Source organism: Felis catus, chromosome E1 (genome assembly GCF_018350175.1).
Source record: "Felis catus isolate Fca126 chromosome E1, F.catus_Fca126_mat1.0, whole genome shotgun sequence".
NCBI classification, from domain to species: Eukaryota; Metazoa; Chordata; class Mammalia; order Carnivora; family Felidae; genus Felis; species Felis catus.
In genome coordinates this window covers 38061223-38086894 of record NC_058381.1, presented here as the reverse complement: position 1 = coordinate 38086894, position 25672 = coordinate 38061223, and the positions used below count along the sequence as shown (strand labels likewise).

The 25672-nt window shown below is 45.0% G+C and overlaps 3 protein-coding genes and 2 non-coding genes across 7 annotated transcripts in view; 4 read left to right on the top strand and 1 right to left on the bottom strand.

Moving 5' to 3' along the window:
* Positions 1-4040, bottom strand: part of LASP1 (LIM and SH3 protein 1) — a 51091-nt gene extending 47051 nt beyond the window's left edge. The window contains exon 1 of the mRNA XM_045045178.1: positions 4017-4040. The gene's annotated coding sequence lies outside the window, so the exon portion shown is untranslated. The remainder of the gene's footprint in view (positions 1-4016) is intronic.
* Positions 4041-4229: 189 nt separating this feature from the next.
* Positions 4230-9866, top strand: RPL23 (ribosomal protein L23). The gene is made up of 5 exons (XM_003996765.6): positions 4230-4308; positions 4888-4971; positions 5303-5431; positions 9522-9635; positions 9735-9866. Exons 1-5 carry the CDS (start codon positions 4296-4298, stop codon positions 9815-9817), a joined length of 423 nt encoding a protein of 140 aa, XP_003996814.1. The 5' UTR covers positions 4230-4295; the 3' UTR covers positions 9818-9866.
* LOC111557912 lies at positions 5006-5140 on the top strand. Its single transcript, XR_002738321.1, has one exon. It is a non-coding gene; the product is annotated as a small nucleolar RNA SNORA21 (small nucleolar RNA).
* A 1061-nt stretch (positions 9867-10927) lies between the features above and the next one.
* Positions 10928-16114, top strand: CE1H17orf98 (chromosome E1 C17orf98 homolog). 3 transcript variants are annotated; one of them, XM_003996764.6, is made up of 3 exons: positions 10928-12942; positions 14865-14964; positions 15858-16114. In XM_003996764.6, the coding sequence occupies exons 1-3, from the start codon at positions 12736-12738 to the stop codon at positions 16013-16015; spliced, it is 465 nt and encodes a 154-aa protein (XP_003996813.2). In that variant the 5' UTR covers positions 10928-12735; the 3' UTR covers positions 16016-16114. The 3 variants fall into 3 exon arrangements, 1 of the variants encoding a protein (XP_003996813.2); XR_006589896.1 differs by having other exon boundaries at positions 14865-15728; positions 15858-15999; XR_006589897.1 differs by having other exon boundaries at positions 14865-15639; positions 15858-15984.
* Positions 16115-16845: 731 nt separating this feature from the next.
* Positions 16846-16917, top strand: TRNAC-GCA. The gene has a single exon. It is a non-coding gene; the product is annotated as a tRNA-Cys (tRNA).
* Positions 16918-25672: the final 8755 nt, after the last annotated feature.

The window sequence follows — 25672 nt, the reverse complement described above, 5'->3', positions numbered from 1 at the left end:
ATCTGACTTCGGCTCAGATCGTGATCTCACGGTTTGTGAGTTTGAGCCCCACATCCAGCTCTGTGCTGACAGCTCAGAGCCTGGAGCCTGCTTCGGATTCTGTGTCTCCCTCTCTCTCTCTCTCTGCCCTTCCCCCATTCACACAGTCTCTCTCTCTTTTTTTTTCTCTCTCTCTCTCTTAAAAATAAACATTAAAAAAAATAAAAATAGGGGCGCCTGGGTGGCTCAGTCAGTTAAGCATCCGACTTCGGCCTCAGGTCACGATCTCACGGTTCGTGGGTTTGAGGCCTGCATCGGGCTCTGTGCTGACAGCTCAGAGCCTGGAGCCCGTTTTAGATTCTGTGTCTCCCTCGCTCTCTGCCCCTCCCCGACTCACGCTCTGTCTCAAAAATAAACATTAAAAAAATTAAATAATAAAAATAAAATCGTATGAAAGAAAAATGCAGCATGTCAAAATAGGTTACAACAGGGGGACCTGACCTAGGATGGGGGTCAGGGCAGATTTCCCTAAGAGACATTTAAACTGAAATCTGAACTTCAGTAGACATGATGTACATGATGAGGGTAGGCAGGGTAGAGTGTTCCAAGCATGTGTGAGACTTACGGGTATTCAGGAGCATGGACAGTATCTGGGACTAAAATGTCAACTCTTTGAAACAAGAGCAAGCATGTTGCACGATAAGGTTGACAAGGTAGGATGAGGCCAGGTCAGGGCCTAGTAAACCACCATATGGATTTTAACTTTGATCTAAGAGCACTAGAAACCACTGGAGGATTTTCAGGAGAGTGACATTGTAATATTTGTATTTGTGAAAAATGATTCTTGGCCATGAGAGAGTGGGTGGAAGAGGGAGAAATAGAGGTCAGGAGGTATGCTAGGAGGCTTCAAAAGTAGTTTAAGTAAGAGATGGACCGTAGCAGGACTAGAGGAGATGGAAAGAAGTGGATAGACGTGACCGACACTGTTTTTTAAATGTTTATTTATTTTTGAGAGAGACAGACAGAACGCGAGTGGTGGAGGAGCAGGGAGACACAGAATCCGAAGTAGGCTCCAGGCTCTGAGCTGTCAGCACAGAGCCCGAAGCAGGACTCGAACCCACGAACCTCGAGATCATGACCTGAGCCAAAGTCAGAGGCTTAACTGACTGAGCCACCCAGGCACCCCAACAGACCCTTTTTTAAAAAAAAATTATTTATTTTGAGAGAGAAGAAGAGCATGAACCTGGGAAGGGCAGAGAGAGAATCCTAAGCAAGCTCCACGGAGCCCGATAGGGGGCTCAAACCCACAACTCTGAAATGAAGACCTGAGCTGAGCTCAAGACTTGGACGCTTAACCGACTGAGCCACCCAGGTGCCCCTAAGATTTATTTGTTTGCTTATTTATTTATAGATATTTTTTATTTTTTAAGTAATCTCCACATCCAACATGGGGCTTGGACTCACAACCCCAAGATCAAGAGTCCCATGCTCTACACAGAGCCAGCCAAGCACCCATACAACAGACCTTTAGAAGGCAACCTGAAAAGGACTTGGCTAAGAGTCTCAGATGGACACCTGGATGGATGGTGGTTCCATTTATCAAGAGAGACACATTTGCTAAGGAAATCATATGTTCAGAAACCCATGGAATTTGGTTGAGAAGTGAAAGAGAATGAATAATTGGTAGCTAGAGAAGTTGGTGGGATCAACTGAAGGCATTTGAAGAGTGATAAGAGAGATTTATAAATGTACAGATTTATAGACTTCTTAATGTTGAAGTGCCCCAGAGCTTAGCTCATGGTCTTTATTTATCCTTACTTTTTTTTTTTTTAGATTTTTAAATTTATTTATTTTGAGAGCAAGAGTGTGTATGTGAGTGGGGGAGGGGCAGAGAGAGAGAGAGAGAGAGAGAGAGAGAAAATCCCAAGTAGGCTCCACACTATTAGCACAGAGCCTGATGCAGGGCTTGAACTCACGAACCATGAGATCGTGACCTGAGCTGAAATCAAGAGTCAGATGCTTAACCGACTGAGCCACCCAGGCACCGCTAGATTTTTTTTATTTTGAATTAATCTCTACATCCAACATGGGGCTTGAACCTGCAACCCCAAGATCAAGAGTCGTTTGCTCCAGGTACCCCTATCCTTACTTCTTTATGATCTCATCCACTGTCATGGCTTTAAACACGGTTGACCCTTCAACAACATGGGTTTGAACTGCACTGGTCCACTTATATATGCATTTTAAAAAATATATATATTGTAGTACTGTAAATGTATTTTTTCTTCCCTATGATTTTCTTAAATTATTATTTTTTAAGTTTATTTATTTGAGGGGGAGGGGCAGAGAGAGTGGGAGAGAGAGTGAATCCCAAGCAGGCTTCACAACAGCAGCACAGAGCACAAGGTGGGGCTCGAACTCACAAACCCATGAGATCATGACCTGAATCAAAATCAAGAGTCGGCTGCTTAACTGACTGAGCCACCCAGGCACCCCTATTCCTTATTATTTCCTTAATAACATTTTATTTTCTGTCTTATATTCTAAGAATCCAGTATTCTGAATCCAGTACATACAACATATAAAATATGTTTATGCTATTGGTAAGGCTTCTGGTCAAGTAGGCTAGTAGTAAAGTTTTAGGGGAGTCAAAAGTTATACATGAATTTTTGAGTGCATGGAGGGGTCAGAGCCTCTAATCCCTGAATTGTTCAAGGGTCAACTGTATACCTATATGCTAACAACTCCCGAATTTATAGATCCTTCTCTCCAGAACTCCAGGCTAATAACTCCAACTTGTTATTTGAATTTTGTTTGGTTGTCTAATAGGCATCTAACTTAACATGTCCAAAATTGAAGTCCGGTTCTTAACCCCCAAATCTGTTCCCCCATAGTTTTCCCCAAGCCAGTTAATGGCAAGGCCATTTTCAGCTTGCTCAGACGTTTAAGGCCTTGGAGACATTTTGATTCCTTCCTTTCTTTCATGCCCCACAGTTTGTTGGCTGTACCTCCAAAACACATCCAGAACCTGACCACATTACATTACCTCTACTGCTACCACTCTAGTCCAAATCACCATCATTCTTTCCTGAGTATTGCAAGAGCTTCCTAGCACATCTCCTTACTTGTAACTTTGTGTCCTTTCCCACAGTCTAGCTTCAATTAGAGTGATCTCAGGCACACTCATGCCTTAGGAAGCCTTCACTGGCTCATGACTATCTGTACTGCCCTTCCCTGCGAACTCCCTCACCTAAAATCTAACATCAAATAATCTTATTTGCTTTAATGTCAGCTTCTCCCATGGAGCCCACACTGACCACATTGTTTCAAATTACAATTTGCCCCTCCACCCACTTCCTGATCCCCCTTACCTTGCTTTTACTTTTCCATGGTATGCATCATCTAACACACTATACACTGCAGTTATTGTATCTATTGTTTACTGTCTAATATCCTCTGTCATTGCCACCCTAGCAGAATCGTTTATCTGTTTTTCCCCCTGATGTAGTCTAATGTATGCCCATGACAGTACCTGGCATAAAGCAGGTGCTCAATTAATATTTGAATATATCAACAGAAGGAAAGAGGCCAGAATGGGGAGGTTGAAGCTATAAAAGGGGTAACTGACATACCAGGATCTCTAAAATACAAATGGGTATGGAACCAAACACACACACACACACACACACACACACACACACACACACACACACACCTACACACACCGCACACGGGATTATCTGCAGCACTAGAATGGCTCTTCCCAATACCACATCCTTTTGGGGGAGGGGGGGAGGGAACTTTCACATTTGTTTATTCTTACTCGCCATCTCTTTTTCAGCACAGTTTTTTTTTTTTCAATACCACATCCTAAGGGTACCGTTTAGAGCTTTCTCGCTCGGTCCCCCACGCCCTGTGTTCTTCGGGGGCCCCTACACAGCACAGAACCTTTTAATCAATCATTTCTGAACTTCTAAGGTCCAGCGAAGTTCCTGACGCATATTACGTGCTCAAAAGAGGTTTTTGGGTAAATTTACCAATGTTTCTGTGCCCCCGACTACATTAGACTTCTTAAAAAGGAGACTCCGGACGTCACTCGCTCCAGCTGCCCTCAGCGCCGACACCGCCCACTTCGCCGCGAGAACTTAACCCGACGTCCAGCATTTATTACGTAATAAAACTGCGCCCTGAAGCCGTGGAGGGAAGAGGTGGATTGAGCAGGCTCCGGGACACGTGACGGGATTGGGCGGGGCATCAAGGTTCATATCCCAGAGTCCTTTGCACTGACTCCTCTTCCGACTCCGTGTTGAGCAAAGATGTCGAAGCGGGGTGAGTGTCTGGGAGATCCTTCGCCATCTGTCGCGAGGTGGCTGCTGGTCGCGCCCGGAGCGGTGGCCACGGGCAGCTGTGGCGCTTTGCGCTCCTCCCGGGCGGAGAGGGAGAGGGGGGCCGCGAGAGAGCGCTGGAAGGGCTGCCGAAAGCAGCTGGGGGGGCCTGGCGGTTGAGTTGGCCGGGTCCGGACGGGACCCTAGACCGAACCTCGCGGGGTCGCTCTGCGCCTAGAGCTCCAGTAATGGAATTGAAGTGGGGCTGGCTTAGGCCCTATGCTGGGCGACTTGTGCGGGCTCCCGCCTTGCAAGAAGAGCTACGTGGTGCAAAAGCTGGAACGAAGATTGGGTGGTTCAGGCCCCTTACTCTCCACGTAAAGGCGGTAATAGTGTGGAATTGGCTGTTCGCCATGAGAACGGGGTGGCACATGGGGAGGGGTAGGTGGAATCCCAGAGAGAGGGAATTTAGTCTGCCGTTTCCCAAAGCACGTGCGAATGAATTTATACCTTACGAGTGTGAGGGCAACTCCGAACCATGACTAGACAGCGACCCCATTCCTGTGTTCCTTTCTACCCGCAGGACGTGGTGGGTCCTCCGGTGCGAAATTCCGGATTTCCCTGGGTCTTCCGGTCGGAGCCGTGATCAACTGCGCTGACAACACGGGTGAGACCTTCAGCTGCACCCTGCCAACCCCCCCCCCCTTTTAAAAGCACTCGTTGGGCCTTGACTAATGACCCACTGAGCCGTCAAGAAAGGGCAGAGGAAAAACACTGCTTTTGGGTGAAGCAGCAGCATGCTGTGTTGTTTTGCTTCAATCGGTGGTGTGACAAGGTATTGCACCTTGGTCAGGTGTGGGGGGGGCGACTAACTCTTTGGGAGTAAGAGGGGAGGGAGAGGGTCTGGAAGTGACGGGGTGTGGGGGGGGAATGTTATACCGGGAGAACTGCTTAATAAGCTCTCCAAAAAAGTCGTGTTTGTTTACATTGTTTTATAGGAGCCAAAAATCTGTATATCATCTCTGTGAAGGGGATCAAAGGAAGACTGAATAGACTTCCTGCTGCTGGCGTGGGTGACATGGTGATGGCCACAGTGAAGAAAGGCAAACCAGAGCTCAGAAAGAAGGGTGAGTGGAGGTCCTGAATCCTCCTGTTGCTTGGTGGACAGGTGCCCTTTACTAGAAAATGGAACAGTTACTCTACCATTTTCAAGGCTTCTTAAAAGCTTGATTTTCTTTGAGAGGAAGTCTGAGCTATTGATCTGCAGTTGAAGTTCTGCTCTTGGCTGTGTTAGAGACTATTCTCTTCCCTATCTGGTTTTGTTGTATCTGTCGCTTTTTTTTTTTTTTTTTTTTTGTAATTGTTTTAAGTAATCTCTGCCCAGCCTGGGGCTTGAACTCATTACCCTGAGATCAAGAGTGACATGCGCTAGTGACTGAGCCAGCCATGCACCCCATTGTTACATTTGCCCTTGTCCCCTTACGCCCTAAGTGTATTTGCCACACTGAAGTCAGGGCCCATCTTTTAAAAATGTAAGTCTGGGGTGCCTGGGTGGCTCAGTCAGTTAAGTGGCAGACTTCAGCTCAGGTCATGATCTCACGGTCTCTGGGTTGAGCCCAGCGTCGGGCTCTGTGCTGAGAGCCTGGAGCCTGCTTCAGATTTTGTGTCTCCCTCTCTCTCTGCCGCTCCCCTGCTTTCTCTCTCTCTGCCAGGAACTGAATAAATATTTGAAAAAAACAAAAAAAGATTAAAGTGTAAGTCTTGGGGCACCTGGCTGGCTTAAATGTAAACCTTGGCTTGTCATTTCCCTACTTAAGTTCTTTCTTGGTTCCCAATACAAGCTGCGAGGAAGTACATATTTACCCTGCCATCTCCCCGAGTTCAGTGGATAGTTCTAAACCACATCAGGTACCTATACCTGTAGAAACAAAAGCCCTGTCCTTGTAGAACTTAGTCCTTCTTCATGGTGTCTTCTCCAGCTCTATTGCTTTCAGGTCTTGATTTCTCCCTCCACCTTCCTTGGTGCTTCAGATCCTTTGTACTTTGTGCCTCCTGCCTGGAATACTCCAATTCAATCATCTTTAGCTCACTTCCTTGTTAACACATCTCCCCATCCACCAACAACCCCCTCCCCGCCCCCCATCCTCCAGTAACCTAAATCCAAGTGGTATTTTTTGTGTAGCATTAGAGTTGTTTCTTCTACTAAAGTTCAGAAGAGCAGGTAACTGTCTGGTTCATTGCTGATTTCTCAGCTACAAATGAATATGGTGGTGTTTAGTGTATATATATGTGTGTGTGTGTAATTTAAAAAGTTCTTTTAGTATTTATTTATTTTTGGGAGACACAGTGCAAGCAGGGGAGGGAGGGGCAGAGAGAGAGAGACAGAATCTGAAGCAGGCTCCAGGCTCCATGAGCTGTCAGCACCGAGCCCAACGCGGGGCTCGAACCCACGAAGTAGGGGATCATGACTTGGGCTGAAGTCAGACGCTTAACTGACTGAGCCACCTAGGTGCCCCCGTTTTTAAGTAATCTCTGCACCTAGCATGGGGCTTGAACTCAGGATCCCAAGATCAAGAGTCACATGCCCTGCCAACTGAGCCAGCCAGATGCCCCAGTAAATGTGGGGGTTGTTTGGTTTTTTGTTTTTTTGATAGGCATTTAGAGTTGACCAGGTGTCAGGCAAGTTTCCTTTCCTGGAACTACTGATTTGAAAGGGAAGGATGAAAACTTGCATAAAGTGGTTGTGAGATTCAGATAAAGCGTGTAGAGCATTTGGCCTGGGACACCTAGCACTTTGTAAGTACAGAATAACGTATTCTTCGTGTTTTAAGGCAGGCTCTTTTTATAGAGGAGATTAACTCAAGATTGTGACTTGTCAAAAGTTTGTCATGGTTGCTTCTAAATCTCTTCTGGTAGACACTAAAACGGGGAGCTGGTCATTGCTTAATCCCCACTAGGTGTAGGAGTTGGTCGAGGGGAGAAGGTTTTGGAGCACTTCTGACTTGTAATGTCTTGTCTGGTTTTAGAACTTCTGATACTCAGTGAACTTAACTTCAGCTCTTGGAACTTTCCTCCTGTACCTGTTTAGTCTGTCTGCCCTGGAATGTTTTCCTCTTCCTGAGGAGTCTGAGCTATCACTTGAATATAGAGTACAAATATGATGGGTCTTGGCCACATACTGCAGTTACTCCTGGTAAACCTGCATAAACACACGTCTCTACCGCTTGGTTTTTTTTAGCCTTTGGGTCAAAAATCTTTGTTCTCCTTTAATACCACTTGAGGGTTTGGTAGGCAAGGAGTACCAAGCATTGTGGTTAAACATCGATTAATCAATGTGTAAATTGAGATCTACATGTGACTAGACAGGCTTTCCTCTTAGAACACTTGCTGGGTCTGATCTGTGGCCTGGAAAGCTGTCAGAGAAGGGCAGAGCAACCCGCTTGTCACCGTTGGTGAGATGGCAGCAGTACATGTTATTGGTCTCCATCTGATTATTGTGGGACAGACCAGAGAACACTTCATGGTTTTAAAAATAGTTGTGAATTTCCAACTCCATCAATGTCTTACTTGTTCTGGGTTCTGCCAAATGAATACGTCCCCTCACGTTAGGCTTCCATATGGCAGAAACTTGAAATGCAGGCAGTGGAAAGGGGCAGTTTTGGAAGTCCAAAGTCTTGGATTTGTGTGGCCTTGTTCATCTGCTAGATTGGTCATTTGTGAGAATTTAAATGGTTATGAGTAGGGGTGCCTGACTGGCTCTGGGTAGAGCATACAACTCTTGATCTTGCGGTCATGAGTTGAAGCCCCATGTTGGGCGTAGAGTTTACTTTTAAAAAAATGGTTTTGAGTAGATAAGGGCTCAACAGGAGGCTCTTAGTAAATACTAGTTAACCCTCAACATGTATTTCATTGTTAAAAACTTGATCAGAGTCTATGTATAGAGACAGTATTTGCCTCAAGGATAGCCAGGATCCCTGTCCTATAAAAAATCCTGTATTTGCAGTGTCTGGCCTTGAATATGGCAATGTAACTGTTATCTCTATTTTCCAAGAGGAAAACTTGAACCTCAGATTATTAAGTAACTTGTTCAGTGACTGTCGAGGTTTGCATGCAGGTTGTGTCTGACTTTAGTTCTTTCAAGTGCAGTAGATAAAGATCTGGGAAAGTGTTCACTTTATGTGCAGGTAAGTTTTTAGAAGTTACTTAAGACCCTGGAGGGGCGCCTGGGTGGCGCAGTCGGTTAAGCGTCCGACTTCAGCCAGGTCACGATCTCGCGGTCCGGGAGTTCGAGCCCCGCGTCAGGCTCTGGGCTGATGGCTCAGAGCCTGGAGCCTGTTTCCGATTCTGTGTCTCCCTCTCTCTCTGCCCCTCCCCTGTTCATGCTCTGTCTCTCTCTGTCCCAAAAATAAATAAACGTTGAAAAAAAAAAAGACCCTGGAAAACAGTTCCTCAAAAAGTTAAACCCAGTTAATTACATAGGCAATAGAAGTTAAATTAAAATTGCCCAACTTTCAGACTTCCAAGAGATGATCACTGTTAATATTTTGCCGTATGTCCTTTTTTCCTGACTTCCGTGCAAAAAATTTGCCTAATGAGTTAATAGCTTGGCCTCTACTTTTTCAGGTTTTGTTTGTTTGTTTTTTAACGTTTATTCATTTTTGAGAGACAGAGCATGAGCAGGGAAGGGGCAGAGAGAGAGGGAGACACAGAATCTGAAGCAGGTTCCAGGCTCTGAGCTGTCAGCACAGAGCCCGATGCAGGGCTCGAACTCACAAACTGCGAGATCATGACCTGATTCGAAGTCGGACACTCAACCGACTGAGCCACCCAGGCGCCCTACTACTTTTTCAGTTCTAAAGGGGGTCCCATTTTGTGATACTAGGATCTTAACAGTCCCCACCTGTTGGGTGAAAGCGTAGAAGGTGCTTAGCAAGTTTCCTGCTGGTATGTTGCTAATTGTTCTCCTGAAAGAAGGTCCAAATTTACACTTGAAGGAAATGCAGGCAGTTTTGACTTGGAGTAAGGTCTTTCCATAAGGGGCGACTGGTGTTTGATAAGGGGTTTGTCTCTCAGACTTGCTTTTAGGGAATGAAAAGCTAATGGTGAGTATGCATTCCGTCCAAATGGAAATGTTGGGGAACTGGGTGGGATGTAAACTGCTCTCTTGTGGTGGCACTGGGACAGGTTAAATGACTGCTACCTTTTTTTCCCTTTTAGTACATCCAGCAGTGGTAATTCGACAACGAAAATCATACCGGAGAAAAGATGGAGTGTTCCTCTATTTTGAAGATAATGCGGGGGTCATAGTAAATAATAAAGGTGAAATGAAAGGTAAGAAAGTATCCACGTTGTTCCCTAGGTCTTTGAGATGGGACGATTTAACCTTGGGTCTGTCTGATCTTACCTGTCACCACATCTTTTTTTATGCAGGTTCTGCCATCACAGGACCCGTTGCAAAGGAGTGTGCAGACTTGTGGCCCAGGATTGCATCCAATGCTGGCAGCATCGCATGATTATTTCCTTTATCTGTTTTAAAAAAGAAGTAAAAGTTATGTGCTCCCAGTGTTTGCCTTCTTGTTCTCTTGTACACGTTACTCTTCTTGACACCACCTAGCCCTTGCCTCCTTTTGTAAAATGAAATTACTCAGTGCAAACTTCCTGGGGACGTGTGTGAAACAAAGATAAACAGTACTTGCATTTTTCGACTCTATAGACACTTACGGGCTTTCCAATTTCTGCTGTAAAAACGTATTTGGGTTTGGGGTCCTTAAATCGCAGATAGTAAGTACCGTTTGATAGGAGGTTACCCCAGGTAACTGCCTTGCAATTCATTTGAGATAATGTAGAGTGAATGGTCAGATCCTAGACACACATGGAGGTCCAGGAGCAACGTGAGGAAGGACCAGATACAGGTGTATATGTGCATATTTGTGCAGTTCTGGGTTTTGGGTAAACTGGCACATAAATGACTTTATTTGTAAAATCTAACATGTATGTAACTGCCATTGGGTTTGCTTTTATGAACCGTGATTAAATTATTTTATCTTATTTTAAATTATCAGGTTTTTTGCTATCAAAACATTTTGACAGAATGGCTGTATAATGTACCTGCTAAACCTTAGTTTGAGGATAAAAGGTGATGGGGGCACCTGGGTGGCACAGCCAGGTCACAAGCTCACAGTGCCTGAGTTGGAGGCCCAGATTGCAGAGCCTGCTTGGGATTCTCTCTGTCCCTTCCCCACTCTAAACTTAAAAAAAAAACTTCAAAACCTTAAAAGAAAAAAATAAAGGTGATGGGATGATACCAGCACAGTGGGTGTAAACCTTGGCAAATTCTACTTGAAGAAATTGGACATTGGTTTTTGTTTTTGTTTTTTTAAGAGAATCTATTTTTTTTAATTTTTTTTCAACTTTTATTTATTTTTGGGACAGAGAGAGACAGAGCATGAACAGGGGAGGGGCAGAGAGAGAGGGAGACACAGAATCGGAAACAGGCTCCAGGCTCCGAGCCATCAGCCCAGAGCCCGACGCGGGGCTCAAACCCACGGACCGCGAGATCGTGACCTGGCTGAAGTCGGACGCTTAACCGACTGCGCCACCCAGGCGCCCCTTTTTAAGAGAATCTAAAGCAGGCTCCACATAGAGTGTGGAGCCCTACACAGGACTCAATCTCACAACCGGGGCATCATGACCTGAGCTAAAATAAAGTTGGGTATTCAACCAACTGAGCCACCCAGGTGCCCCTGTAACTTTTCTTTCTAAACCATGAGAAGATTTATGTGATGTTTCAAGGCCTGAGGAAAAGTGACCATTTGGCAGGTTTGGGTCAATAGTCTGGCCTAAAGATGTTGGAATAGGCTTTTTAGATTGAGGTTTGTGTTCATGCATCTTATTTTCAGATTAACAGTATTCTGAAAATACCCAGCCTTGTGTTCTCTTGTAAGGCTAGAGATGAGAGGATATAAGGACCCCAGCACATACTCAGTAAGATTACCCTTTTGTCCTTCAAGATTCTGCATGGAATGTATTAGATTTAAGTAGTGGTCCTCAACCTGAGGAGTTAAAAAGACATGTACAGGCAATATCACAGGCCAATTAAGTCAGATTACGGAGGTAGGACCCAGACCTCAGTACCTTTTAAAGATTCCCCAGGAGATTCCGAGGTGCAGCAGCCAAGATTGAGATTTGAGATCTGGTGCTGTCTAGACTGAGCCTATCTTTTAGAAATACATTCAGAAGTCTAAAACAGACCTGTCTTCCTCCTGCCCCCTATCCTCCAGCCTGGTGAGATTGAAGTCTTTAATGTGACATGAGATGTAAAATTAGTCCTTTTTATCCTGTTGTGTGAACTCTACATGTGAAATTTCTCACCTTCAAATAGGAGTGAGGGCTGGGTCTCTTCCCTTCCTTGTCTTAATGTCTTACATGTTCTGCCTGGGTCCATTTCAAGTTGTAACAGAGTAGACTCAAACTATAGACATTAACCTATAATTTCAGGTTTCTAGGAATTTGCCTTTCATGGTATAGAAACCTTAGATATGCTGAGTATTGCCAGAATTAGTGGTTTTCTGCGTATATAAAGCAACCTTTTCTAATGCACGTGCCTTCATATAGTGAATATAAAAGACTTCTGATCCTGTTGTCTCGTGTAGGATAATCGCATCTCAGAGTTGGGTGTGAGGAGTAGTTTGATGGTTAAACCATCTGTGTAAGGGCTTCTTCAAGAGGAAAAGTTGAAGGAGGAAATAAAAATCACCTGTAGTCACAACAACTAGAGAAAATCTTTGTTCATGGTTTGCTATATCCTGTCACATATACAAAAAAAAATTAGCCAGGGGATAATGTGTCAACCTACTGGTTTCTTGTGTGTTTTTTGTTTTTGTTGTTGTTTTTAAGCTGGAGGAGGAATACTAGCTGATAGAAATAATTGGATTGGGTGGGGAGAAGTGCTTTAAGAGGACTTCCTGGGAGTCAGGAGACCTGAATTCTGGCTCTGGATCCACCACTAAGTGGGTTTAGGGAATATCCCAATGTTTCTTGAGCTTCAATTCCCACTTGTGTAAAATGAGTCGGAAGTAGGTGCTATCTGAACTTTCTGATCGTTCTGGGTACAAACAAGCTTCCCAAGGAGACGGAGTTTGGGAAATGTATATAGTAGGGCGGGGGGCGGGGCCCAGTTGCGTTCACACTGCCCACGTTCTGTAATCCCCCTCTTCAATCTCCAATTCCTCTTGCGTGGTCTCCTCTTGGTCATCCTTCATCTCACGGCCACGCAAGCAACTTCCCTCACAGCCCTAGGAGCCTACCCTATTAGATGGGGCCATAGGGTTTGTGTCGCAGGAGTCTCTGACACGTCACAATGCGCAGGGGAGCCCCTACCTAGGGCCCTCAATTCCCACCAGAAAGGCCCTCGGAGGCTGTAGTGGTTGGGATGTCGCGCGTGTGCGAGTGTCCTCTGCGGCTGGAAAAGGGCTTCATCTTGGATGGTGTGGCCGTGAGCACCATGGCCCACACCTATGAGCGCCTGAGGCCCAAGGTCTGGTCGGCGATTCCGCCCTACAACGCCCAGCAGGACTACCACGCCCGCCGATACTTCCGGAGCCGCGTGGTTCCGCCAGTGCTGCGCCGGACTGAACAGGTTATTTATAAGAGTGCCCCGGACGATCCCACTGTCTGTCCCCACAGAGCTCGACCCTGTGGCGGGGCGTTTTACCCCTCGGGCAGGCCCTCCCACCCCCTCGGTTTTCTTACGGAACCCCCGGAACTGGCGCAGGCGGATGACAGGTATTGAGTTCACTGGGCTCACAAAATCACTTTCCATCCCTGAATTGGAGAATGTTCCCATTTTGGGTTTCTGCAAGCCTTAGCGAACGGGCCTGGAACCTGGCCTCTCCCAAACAGATCGGTGTCATTGTCCTTTTTGACGTCATGGACCCGACCTTGGGGTGATCTCGCACCACAGATTGTCTAAGAGCGCGAAAATCCTTGTGACCTCAGCGAACACCTGCCAGGCGGGGCGCCCTCCATCGGTGACGTCATAGTTGCAGAGGCGCCCCCTCGATGGGACTTTCTGTGAACAGGCAGGAAGGAAGCTTCCCGAACCTCTGCTACCTCACTCTCCCCAGCCCTTTCCCCTCGTGGATGTTGCCCCCTCTCAGCAGAGTCCTACCCGGGATCAAAGATCCTGACGCTATTTGCTGATGGCTTCAACACCTTTGCCTCCAATATTTCTGTCTCCATATGTCACAGTGGTATGGGTAGGGGAGAGGAGGGCTTAGCGGGGGTTATTCTGGGAACAAATCTTGGGTTTTTTGTGTATGATCTCAGTGTTTGTGTCTGCGTGTCTGCGTGTATATCGCATGTATATGGACACATCTGTATGTGGCATGCTTGAGGGTGTACGTGTAATTACTCATGTAATTTTTATGACAGAACCAGAGTCTAGGAGGAAAAAAGAGAAAAACTTGAGTATTTAAAAGCTTGAAAATAATATGGTGTGCACACTTTTTAAATTTTCCATTTGTAAGTATTTAACCATCACAACTGTTTGTAGTAGGTATTACTTCATTTGCATAGAGATAATGGGGGTTTGGGGCTCCTGGGTGGCTCAGTGGGTTAAGCCTCCGACTTTGGCTCAGGCTCAGGTCATGATCTCACAGTTACTGGGTTCGAGCCCCGCTTTGGGCTCTGTGCTGACAGCTCAGAGCCTGGAGCCTGCTTCAGATTCTGTTTACCTCTCTCTCTGCCCCTCCCCTGCTCACATGTGTTCTCTCTCTCCCTCTCCCTCTCTCTCAGAAATAAATAAACACTTAAAAAAAAAAAGATAATGGGGATTTTTGTTTATTTTTTTGTTTTGTTTTTAAGTAAACCCTGCCCCCAATGTGGGGCTTGAACTTACACACCCAACATCAAGAATGGCACGCTCTACAGACTGAGCCAGCCAGGCTTCCCCAAATAATGTATGTATGTTTGTTTGTTTGTTTGTTTATATTTTGAGGGAGAAGTGTGCAAGTGAGCGAGGGGCAGAGAGAGAGAGAGAGAGAGAGAAGTGGGGCTCACCTGAAGCAGAGCTCGAGCTCACCCGATGTGGGACTTGAACTCACAAACCGTGAGATCATGACCTGAGCCAAAATCAGATGCTTAACGACTAAGCCACCAAGTTGCCCCGATAATGCATGTTTTTAAAGTGAATTAAGTAACTTTTACTATCCCAGGCCCTTTATTGGAACTATCTCACTTAAATCTCTCAGCAACCCTCCTTAAAGCCAGGAGGAAATTGAGGTCCAGAAAAGCTGTGTCATTGGCCCAGGGTCACACAGCTTGTTAGTGGCAGAGCTGGACTGGAACCAGTCTGTCTGGCAACAGACAGCCCTTAATTGCCCAGCTATGCTGCCTCTCCCTGAGAGATAATAGGTCAGTACGTATATTTATATTTAATCTGTCTGGCCCAGTTACCCCTGGCTGTGACCTCTTCTCTCTCCCCGAAATAAGCCCAAAGGGAGTTTGCGTGTGCACCTCTCAGCATGGTGGCTGACAGTCTGTTTTCTCCCTCACTTTCAGGATCTCGGGGGCACAGGCAGGGATGGCTGGATAGTGGATTATTTCCACATCTTCGGGCAAGGACAGAGATACCTGAACCGGAGAAACTGGGCAGGGGCAGGCAAGTGCCACCTGGCTTTCCAGCCTCACCATGGACCCACTTGGAAGAGCGATGTGCATTCCCCCAGTTCAGAGAGAGAAACCGGGCCACAGAGAGCCCTGTTTTCAGGGGAAGAGGCCCAAGGACTGCATCCTCCAGCTTTTCTTCTCACGCATGAGCAGATGGTGTCACTGTGCTCCTTATATTTAGTGATTGAGTGCCTACTGTATGTCAGATGCTTTCTGCCCTCACACTATCCCTGTGCTACAGCCGGGGAAACGGAAGTTTAGGGTGGTAAAGTGATTGGCCAAGAAGGGCTTAGCTGGGATCAGAGTTCCGCTCTTTCCAACTCTAAAACCCATGTTCCCCTCACTGCTCCCGGCCTGAGCTGGCTGTGTCCTGCTCCTTTTCCGAGCCCAACTTAGCAACAAGAAAGGAAGGGTTGAGAGCTGTTTTTCTGACAGTGTGAACCCTCCTCCCACCCAACCCCATCGCCCTTTCACCACACTCTAGTCACATGATCCTATGCACCATTTGGCCAAAGTGAGCTCATCCATTTTCTCCAGATGGGTCAGAAGCAAGGGTGAAATGTTTTCAGTCTTCCTGGGAGCAAGGCAAGTTCGGCCAAGCCCAGAATCTTCTGGCCCCTCCTGTGCTAGCACATACCATTCACGCTCCTCCTGTATACTACTCGTGGTATGTGGTTTGGTTTCTAGAAAGCTGTCTCCGTGACTTCATCAACCCTTGGCTTTTAATCAAGACCCTTGAGACACTCCAGGATTGAGGTTTTAGCTGGGACATGGGGAGCATGTTCTATACCAGCCCTGGGACGGCGGGGGCGGGGGGGGGGGCGAAGCAAGCGGGGCGGGGGTGGTGGCTGAATGCAGGCTCAGGCTTCTCTCTGTGCCCCCAAGGGCATTCCCTCCAGCAGGTGACAGGGCATGATAACTACAATGCTGATCTGAAAATGATCAACGGGTTCAATGGTCGGTTTGGCTATCGCAGGAACACCCCAGACCTCCGCCAGCGCCCATCGGTCTTTGGAGAGGTCACCCGATTCCCTCTCTTCTGACAGCATCTCTTCCCTTCCCACCCCTTGACCTGAATAGAAGACAGATGTTTAGACGATCTCTCAATTCTACTTTTATATAAACAGTGATGTTATTGTGCCTCCAAGTGTGCTGTTTCTTTCCCAAGTTTGGGACCGGGGCCAGCTAGTTTCTTCACCTTCTGCTTCTCTGGCCTTTGGAGAGGAGGTGGGAGGAGAGACGCCATCCTCAGGCCTGTGCCCTTATGCTCCATGCCCACGAGTGCCAGGCTAGAAAGGAGGCCTCAGTTCTCCCCCGCCCATGTAAGAAGAAACTGCACTGCTTACCGAGCCCTCCACAAAGCTCTGCCCCAGGCAGCGGCAGGGCCCTGGGTTAGACACTGGCTACTGATTTTCCATCAAGAACTGAGCCAAAAGGGATTCGGCCAAAGGGATTGTCATTGGTTGCCCTGAGAAGGGTTTCCTGATTTTCCTGAGAGTCATCCCATCCAAAATAACTGACATCTTCCTTCTCCTTTCTACCCTCAGTCCATCAAGAGTCAGGGCATGAACAAGGGGATATCTGGGGGTGTTTTTTAGCCTCTGGATTCTGATCTAGTAATTCTGACACAGTGCTTGTGGGCACTTTCTCTGCTGGTGCTCTATCAGTTTCCTTTTCAGCTAGTTTCCAGGATGTCATTTTTCAAGTGTCCCCACCCAGTTTACTGGTGACCAAGAGAAAAGCCACAGCAGATGATGGATACAAAAGAAGGTGGAGCTTTAGAACACAAAGCCTGCCAGAGCTCTGGTGTGGGTGGAACCTGGTGGTATTGAGTCACCTTAAGTGGACAAGGAAGAGAAGAATAACAGGTCATGGGGGTATAGCTCAGGGGTAGAGCATTTGACTGCAGATCAAGAGGTCCCCGGTTCAAATCCGGGTGCCCCCTTCCTCCTCCCTTTTGTAATTCCATTAAATGGAAGTCAGTAAGGGCACCATACCTCTTAACTCCCAGCCAGAGTGTCTAGAGAGGACAAAGAATTGTCAATGCATTCTTTGATTGAAACACTACTGATCTCCCCAGATTCCAAAGGATACTTAGCTGAGACCCCTGGATGACCTTGTTGGGCTTCAATTAAGACAAAGTCCCCTGGGGCACCTGGGTGGCTCAGTGGGTTAAGCGTCCACCTTCAGCTCAGGTCATGATCTCACAGTCCGTGAGTTCAAGCCCCGCGTCAGGCTCTGTGCTGACAGCTCAGAGCCTGGAGCCTGCTTTGGATTCTGTGTCGCCCTCTCTCTCTCTACCCCTCCCCTGCTCATGCTCTGTCTCTCTATCTCAAAAGTAAATAAAAACATTAAAAAATAAAATAAAGACAAAGTCCCCTAAGGAAATTCTGAATCTAAAATTAGGTATGAGAGCTTTGAACATAAATGTAGCAATCTGAGGGATGAGAGTACAGGTAAAGAGGATCACACAACATGCGTTTTTGAGAGCTTAGGCCAGTGCATGTAAGGCAGCTGTAAATTAAAAGATGAAACAGGGCCCCTGCCCTCAGGGAGTTTTATGTCTGCTGGAAGTTGACATATTCAAACACAGCTATCAGAGGAAGACATCGGGTTGTAGCTCAAGGAAGAAACATCTTTTTTTTTTTTTTTAATGTTTATTTATTTTTGAGACAGAGAGAGACAGAGCATGAACAGGGGAGGGGCAGAGAGAGAGGGAGACACAGAATCTGAAACAGGCTCCAGGCTCTGAGCTGTCAGCACAGAGCCCGACGCGGGGCTCGAACTCATGGACTGTGAGATCATGACCTGAGCCGAAGTCGGACGCTTAACCGACCGAGCCACCCAGGCGCCCCAAGGAAGAAACAACTTTTAAAAATACCTACCCACCTTTTCTAGCCATAACTTCTAAGTGAAGCTATCCTACAATTTGAGGGGACATTTCTGCCTAATCTGAAGAGTTTATTATGGACATGTTGTTTCTGACACCACAATCCCTTCTAGATGGTTCAGGGCACTTTCCTGTTAGTAGTTTATTGTGCCAGTCAGAGTTCTTGGCATGGAATAGATACCCACTCTGGCCACTGAAAGGAGAAAAGGAGTCTACTAGAGGCAGGGGGGACTCATGGTGTTGATGGAAGTCTGGAGAACCTAACTCACGAAGCATTAACTATGAAGGACAGCAGAGGAGGGAAATCGAGCTCTGGTCTCCTCTCTCAGGAAGTGTCCACTGCTGATGTCACCAATTCAGGGCACTTATCACCAAGTCGTGGTATGGTTCCAGCTGGACCTGCATCTCCAGGATACTTCCTCAAGCTTCAAGATGCCAAGTGCAGGGCGCCCGGGTGGCTCAGTCGGTTAAGCGTCTGACTTTGGCTCAGGTCATGGTCCCAAGGTTTGTGGGTTTGAGCCCCGCATCGGGCTCTGTGCTGACAGCTCAGAGCCTGGACCCTGTTTCAGATTCTGTGTCTCCCTCTCTCTCTTTATGCCCCTCCCCTGCTCATACTCTATCAAAAGATTTGATTGGTTGAGTCATGGTCTGACGTGTGTGCAGTTTTCTGCCAGGAAGGGAAGGAGGTAGTGTTGCCTCATCAAGTTTGACAGTGCGAGATAGTCCCCCTGAATTGGAGGGGTGTTTGGTGCAAAAATGGATGTATGGCCACTTTCCCTTCCTTGAAGAAACAATTGTAAGGAGAGAGCGTGAAAATTCACTGGTTTATAGTTCTAGTGGTCAAGAATTTGCTCTCTCACACCCCTTGATTTCCCATTTGCTAAAGTTAGGTCAAAAACTTTTTTTAATGTTTATTTTGAGAGAGAGAGAGCAAGAGCAGGGAGGGAGGAGAGAGAGAGGGAGAGAGAAAATCCCAAGCAGGCTCTGCACTGTTAGTGATCTCAAGAACCGTGAAATCATGACCTGAGCTGAAATCAAGAGTCAGATGCTTATCCAACTGAGCCACTCAGGCGCCCCTGAAGAGGCATTTCATAAAGGAAGAGATGCAAATGGTGGATAAACCCATGAAAACGGATGCAACATCACGAGTCATCAGATAAATGCAAATCAAAATCATATTGTGACACCATACATGCATCAGAATGACTAAAATGAAAAAGACTGGTAACATCAGACGCCAACTCTTACTTGGTGGGAATGTCAAATAGTATGCCATTTTGGGGAAAGATCTGGCAGTTGGTACAAAACTGAAATGTACTGACCTTCTGGCCCAGCAATTCCATTCCTAGAATTTTACTCGGGGTAAATGAAAACATACTTACAAAAAGACCTATATAGGAATGTTCATAGAGACATTTTTCATAACAGGCAGAACTAAAAACAGACTAGGGTCCACCAATAGGAAGGTGATTTTTTTTAATCTGTGGTTTATTCATACAAGGAAATCCTACGCATCCATAACAAGGAACGAATTACTGATTCAAGATGGATGAATCTCACCAACACAATGCTGATAAAAAACCTTACAGAAAAGATTGTATGTTGTATTGTTCCAGTTATATGAAATTCTAGAACAGACACAACTAATCTATGGTGAAAACAAATCAAAAGAGTGGTTGCCTCTTGGGTGGGGGTGGGAAAGAGATTAGCCAGAAAGGGGAATGAGGGGAATTTTACGGGGATGATGTTAATGTTCCATTTGTTTCTTTCTTTCTTTTTTTAAGTACACTCCATTCCCATCATGGGGCTTGAACTCATGACCCTGAGATTCTGAGTCACATGTTCTACCAAATGAGCCAGCCAGGCACCCCACTGTTCCATTTCTTGATTGGGGTTTGGGTTACACTGGTGTATGTATCTGTCAGACTTAGTGAATGGACACTTAAGATTTATACATTTCATTTTATGTAACTTTAACATGAAATGAAAAACACTAAACAAATACGAACTCTAGTTAATGATATGCATGCTGAAGTATTTAGGAGGAAGTGTATTGTCTGCAATTTATTTTGATTTTTTAATTATTTTGATATATATAAGTATATAAGTTATATATATTTATATGTAATAATTAAATTAATATAATCATTATATTTTTATCTTATTTGTATCTATAGGTTACATATGTTTATATCACATATATAATTTTTGTATATAATATATTTATCATATATAATTATATATTTATATATTTTATTTAAATTTATATTTATACATTTATATTTTATTTAATATATATATATTTTTAATTTTTTTTAATGTTTATTTATGTTTGAGAGACAGAGAGAGGCAGAGTGTGGGCAGGTGAGGGAGACACAGAATCTGAAGCTCCAAGGCTCCAGGCTCCAAGCTGTCAGCACAGGGCCTGACGTGGGGCTTGAACTCACGAACTGTGAGATCATGACCTGAGTGAAGTCGGATGTTTAACCAATTGAGCCACCCAGGTGCCCCTAATATATTTTTATATAATATATTTATATATTTATATTTTATATTTTTATTTTTTACACATTAATTCTAATTTATATTAACTATATAAATCAACATAATAAATTATATATATTAAAATATAAATATATATTATATATAGAGAGAAAGAAATGTGATCAAGCCAGTATAGTAATATAGTAAAGTGTTCACTGTGTTCACTGTAGAATGTAGGTGGTGAGTTTATAGAGGTTCCGTGTAAAATTCGTTCACCTGTGTTGAATGTCTGAAATTTTTCATAATGAAATGTTGGGGACTGTTTTTAAAAAGGTGAACCAATATAAGTAAAAGTATTAAATAAATGTCATTGCTATATGAACATGACAAAAATCATGACAGTGGTACTTTTGAATGACTGAAGTAGGTGAGCAGAGCATTACTTCATTTAATACACACAGCAACCTTATGAGGTAGGTTAGGTACTAATAAAATCATTGTTTTGGTTATGGGGAAACTGAGGCTCAGAAAAGTTTCCCGACTTGCAATGTGGCATGCCAGCATCCCAGCCCAAGTGTGTTTTGACTCCAGAGCTCATTATGTTTTGCTGCTTGTGCAAAAATTTATTTCTCTGTGTTAATACATTACTTTATACATTTCTCAATTGTAGCCTTTGTTATACTATAGTGATGTCAGGTGTTTAGATGTCTGTCACCTCCTCCACACCATGAGCCTCCTCAGGGCAGAAACAGTTTCCATCTTTGTAGCTTCCATACAAAAGTATAGTGCTAACTAGCCTATAATCATCTCTCCCTTAAGGTGCTGATGGATGAAGGAAGGAAGAAAGAAAGAAATGCTTCCTAACTTCGATGTTTTGGCTAACTTACCCCCAAAGTTCCCTCTCCCACCACTTTCTGCAAAGATCTATGCTTAACCAGATCACTTGATCAGAGCCTATCTGTGTTCACCTTGGTCAACAGCTGTGGGGCTATTTATGATTACTTGACAGGGCTGGTTGCCACAAGCCCCAAAGAAGCAAAAGTTGGAGCATCTGTCTCTGGAATAGCTGAGGAGTAGCAAAGACCCGACTTTACCTCAGGAAGAGAATTTGTCAGTTTGCAGACTATGGCTATAATACAATTTGTCCAGTGTCTGACATCTATTGAATGGAGGGATGGATGGAAGGATGGATGGATGGATGGATGGATGAATGATGAATACCTGGATGAAAAGGCAACACAAGTCAGCCACGGTGATTAATTTCTTGATCAGTGACGTCTCGCCTCTCCTTATTGGGGAAGCATCTCTGTATCACGATGTTTGTAAACAACCTTCACGTTTCCTGGTTTCAGACAAGACTATATTTTTCCTTGAAAACTAACTTTATTCTAAACCATTTTCAAATTTTAGTGTGCATCTGAATCACACGAAGAACTTGTTAGAATCTGGGGATTCGACCCTTTGGGAAGTCTGATTCAGTGATTCAGGGGTAGGGCCCAGGGTTCTGTAGGGTTGAATAAGACCTTCAGGGCAATCCATTATGGGTAGTCCCCAGGTCACAATTTGGAAAACACTGGTGAAAAGAGATTATTTCCTGCAATTTCAGTTCTCTCTCCCTCAAATATAGGAAGTCTCGTATTAAAATATTTTCCACCACAAAACTATGGCACCATTGACTTTTAGAATCATCCTTGTCCTAATCTCTCATGTCAATCAGATAGAGTCCTAGAAAAGAAGTTCTACAGATGTTAGTAACATGGTAGAATTGTTATCATCCACTGAGCATCTGCTATCTGCCAGACACTTTGTGAAATGCTTTACAAATGCTGTTTCATGTAATACAACAACTTTCACGGTAGGTGGTAGTATATTTATTATACAGATGGGGAAAAACCCTCAGAGAGGTTATATAACTTGTCCAAAGTCACAGTAACCTGCATGGCATACAAAGTCATTGCTTTTTCAAATATACAACCCCTTTTATTGTTGTGTAATTATTTATTTTTTTTTAATTTTTTTTCAACGTTTATTTATTTTTGGGACAGAGAGAGACAGAGCATGAACGGGGGAGGGGCAGAGAGAGAGGGAGACACAGAATCGGAAACAGGCTCCAGGCTCTGAGCCATCAGCCCAGAGCCTGACGCGGGGCTTGAACCCATGGACCGCGAGATCGTGACCTGGCTGAAGTCGGACGCTTAGCCGACTGCACCACCCAGGCGCCCCATTATTTAATTTTTTTAATGTTCATTTATTCTTGAGGGAGAGAGAGCCAGAGTGAGAATGGGGTAGAGAGAGGGGGAGGGCAGAGAGAGAGGGAGACACAGAATTCGAAACAGGTTCCAGGCTCTGAGCTGTCAGCACAGAGCCTGACGCGGGGCTCAAACTCAGGAGCCATGAGATCATGACCTGAGCTGAAGTCAGATGCTTAACCGACTGAGCCACCCAGGCGCCCCCATTATTGTGTAATTATTATTATTATTATTAATTTTTTTTAACATTTATTTATTTTTGAGACAGAGAGAGACAGAGCATGAACGGGGGAGGGTCAGAGAGAGGGAGACACAGTATCTGAAACAGGCTCCAGGCTCTGAGCTGTCAGCACAGAGCCCGACGCGGGGCTCGAACTCACGGACCGTGAGATCATGACCTGAGCCGAAGTCGGCCGCTTAACCGACTGAGCCACCCAGGCGCCCCTATTATTGTGTAATTATTAACATTAATGATTGCTGTTATTTCTATGAGATCATACCCTAAAAAAATATGTTGGTCAACTCTGACTCCAGACATGAGCCTTTAAGGATTCAGCAATCCATTCACTCATTCATTTAACGACACTTAATTGAGCAACTATTGTGTGCCAGAATCTGTCCCAGGCATAAAGCACACAAAGATGACCTAAAGTCTCTAGTATTATGGAACTCACATGGATACAGACAAGTATACAGGCAATTTATAAAACAGCGTGATAAGTGCTATAATTCTAATTAATCTAAACATTGATATATCCTTCAATAAAAACAAAACAGCACTATTTCTGGAACTGGACAAGCTGACTTTAAAAGTTCACTTGGAAGAATAAAAGTGTAAGAAGAGCCAGGACATTCCAGAGAAAGAGTATTGAGAGAGAAGTAGGCATACCAGTCATTAAAAAAAAGTTACAATAATGAGGACAGTTTGGTAATAGTATATGAATAGAGGGATTAATGAAATGGAATAGAGAATCCAGAAACAAACTCAGATACGAATGGGAATACACTATATAATAAAGGGATATTTCACACCAGTGGGGAAAATACAAGATTATTCTGTAAAGCGTTGAGGCAAATGTGTAGCCAACGGGAAAGACAATACACACAAATAAATTCCAAATGGATCCGAGACATAAATATTTAATATAAAATTATAAAGTTACTTGCAGGAGGGGCGCTTGGGTGGCCCAGTTGATTAAGCGCTGAACTCCTGATTTTGGCTCAGGTCATGATCTCCCAGTTCATGATTTTGAGCTCCACGTTGGGCTCTGCGCTGACAGTGAGCAACCTGCTTAGGATTCTCTCTCTCTCTGCCCCTCTCCTGCTTGCTCCTCTCTCTCTCAAAATAAATAAACTTAAAAAAGAAGGTACTTGAAGGAAACATGAGATAAAATAACTCTGATCGAGGAGGGTATAGGATGGTGGGTGACTTTTTTAGTGTATTGCCTTTTGCATCTTTTAAAATGTATTTATAATGCATTAGCTATTTAAAATATGTTAAGAGTGTTTAGCCAGGGAGATAAAAGTTTTCCTGCCAGAAAACAGTGAATAAGGGGTAGGAAGTCTCATGAGGCTGGAGAGGTTAAGAAGGGACAGGTCATGAAGGGCCTAAATATGTTAAAAATATGGACTTTAGGGGCCCCTGGAGGGCTCAGTCGGTTGAGTGTTCTGACTCTTGATTTCTGTTCAGGTAATGATCCCAGGGTCATGGAATTGAGCCCTGGCTGGACTCCACACTGAATGTGGAACCTGCTTAAGATTCTCTCTCTCTCTCTCTCTCTCTCTCTCTCTCTCTCTCTCTCTCTCTCTCTCTCCTCCATTTGCTCTCTTTCTCCCTCTAAAAACAAATATATGGACATTATAGTATGAATAATGCCGAATTATAAAAGGGTTTAAAGCATGGGGATTGATACAGCGTTTTGCATTTTAGAGAGATCACTCAGTATAAAGTCATGCATAGATCCGTAAGGGATAAAACTTAAAGAAGGGACATAAGAATTCTCCCAGAGGAAGGATGATGGTAGTCTGAACCAAGCTGGCGGTGAATGGTGATAGAGAGGTGGATAGATGTGAGAGATGTTTAGCAGTGAGGATCTTGTTGACTGATTGGATGTTGGGAGGGGAGGGAGAGGTCTTGAATGATGCCGAGATGGAAGTGGGGGTAATAAGGGATAAAAGAGGTGGGTTGGGGGAATACGGATAGGTTAGATAAGAAGTTCAGTTTATGTGCCTCCCAGATGTCCAACTGGAAATATCTAACAGCCAGGCTTAAAAACCTGGAGCTTGAAAGATAAATATGACTGGAGGTAATGAATTTGGGATCCATCAGTTTATAGATGGTAACTGAAGCCCTGTGAGTAGATGAGATCACCCAGTGAGAGCATTTAGTGTGAAAAGACCCAAGACAGAACCTAAGAGGCAAGATGAAGTAGGAACAAAATGCTCCCTGAGAAGGGATTACAGAAGAAAACAACACTCTAGAGAGCGGTGCGGAGAAGTCAAGTGAAAAGTATTTTGATGAGGAGAGTGTGATGAACCGCCCCGCCTTAGGAACGACGCCCCTTCCAACGTAAACCAAGGGAAAGGAAATGGGGAAGCTGGCATTTTAAAGGTTTGGTGCAGGGAGGGGCGCCTGGCTGTCTCAGCGGGTAGAGCACGAGGCTTTTGATCTCTCAGAGTCGTGAGTTCGAGCCCAGGTTGGGGGTAAAGATTATTTGATAAACAAAAAATATTTTTTTATTTTTTATTTATTTTTTTAAATAAAGGTTTGATGCAGGGAAGCCGATGGAAGTTCGGTTCGATGCTTTCTCCTTCTTTCAGTAAACTCGGCCTGGAGTAAGGGAGTTGACCCTGCGTGGAGGTTGGAGGGGAGTGCGGGCTATTTTTTTTTGGAAAAGGCCGCTGCGGGGAGGTGTGCCCGGGCGAGGAGACAGACGTAGGCTGGTCGGCGCTGGGGCCCTGCGGGCAGAAGCCCGGTGCGGCCTGCGGAAGAGCCGGGAGGACGAGTCGTGGCGCGCTGCCATGGCAACGGGACCGCGGGGCGCAGCCCGCGGCCGACTGGTAACTGGACCGAGCGG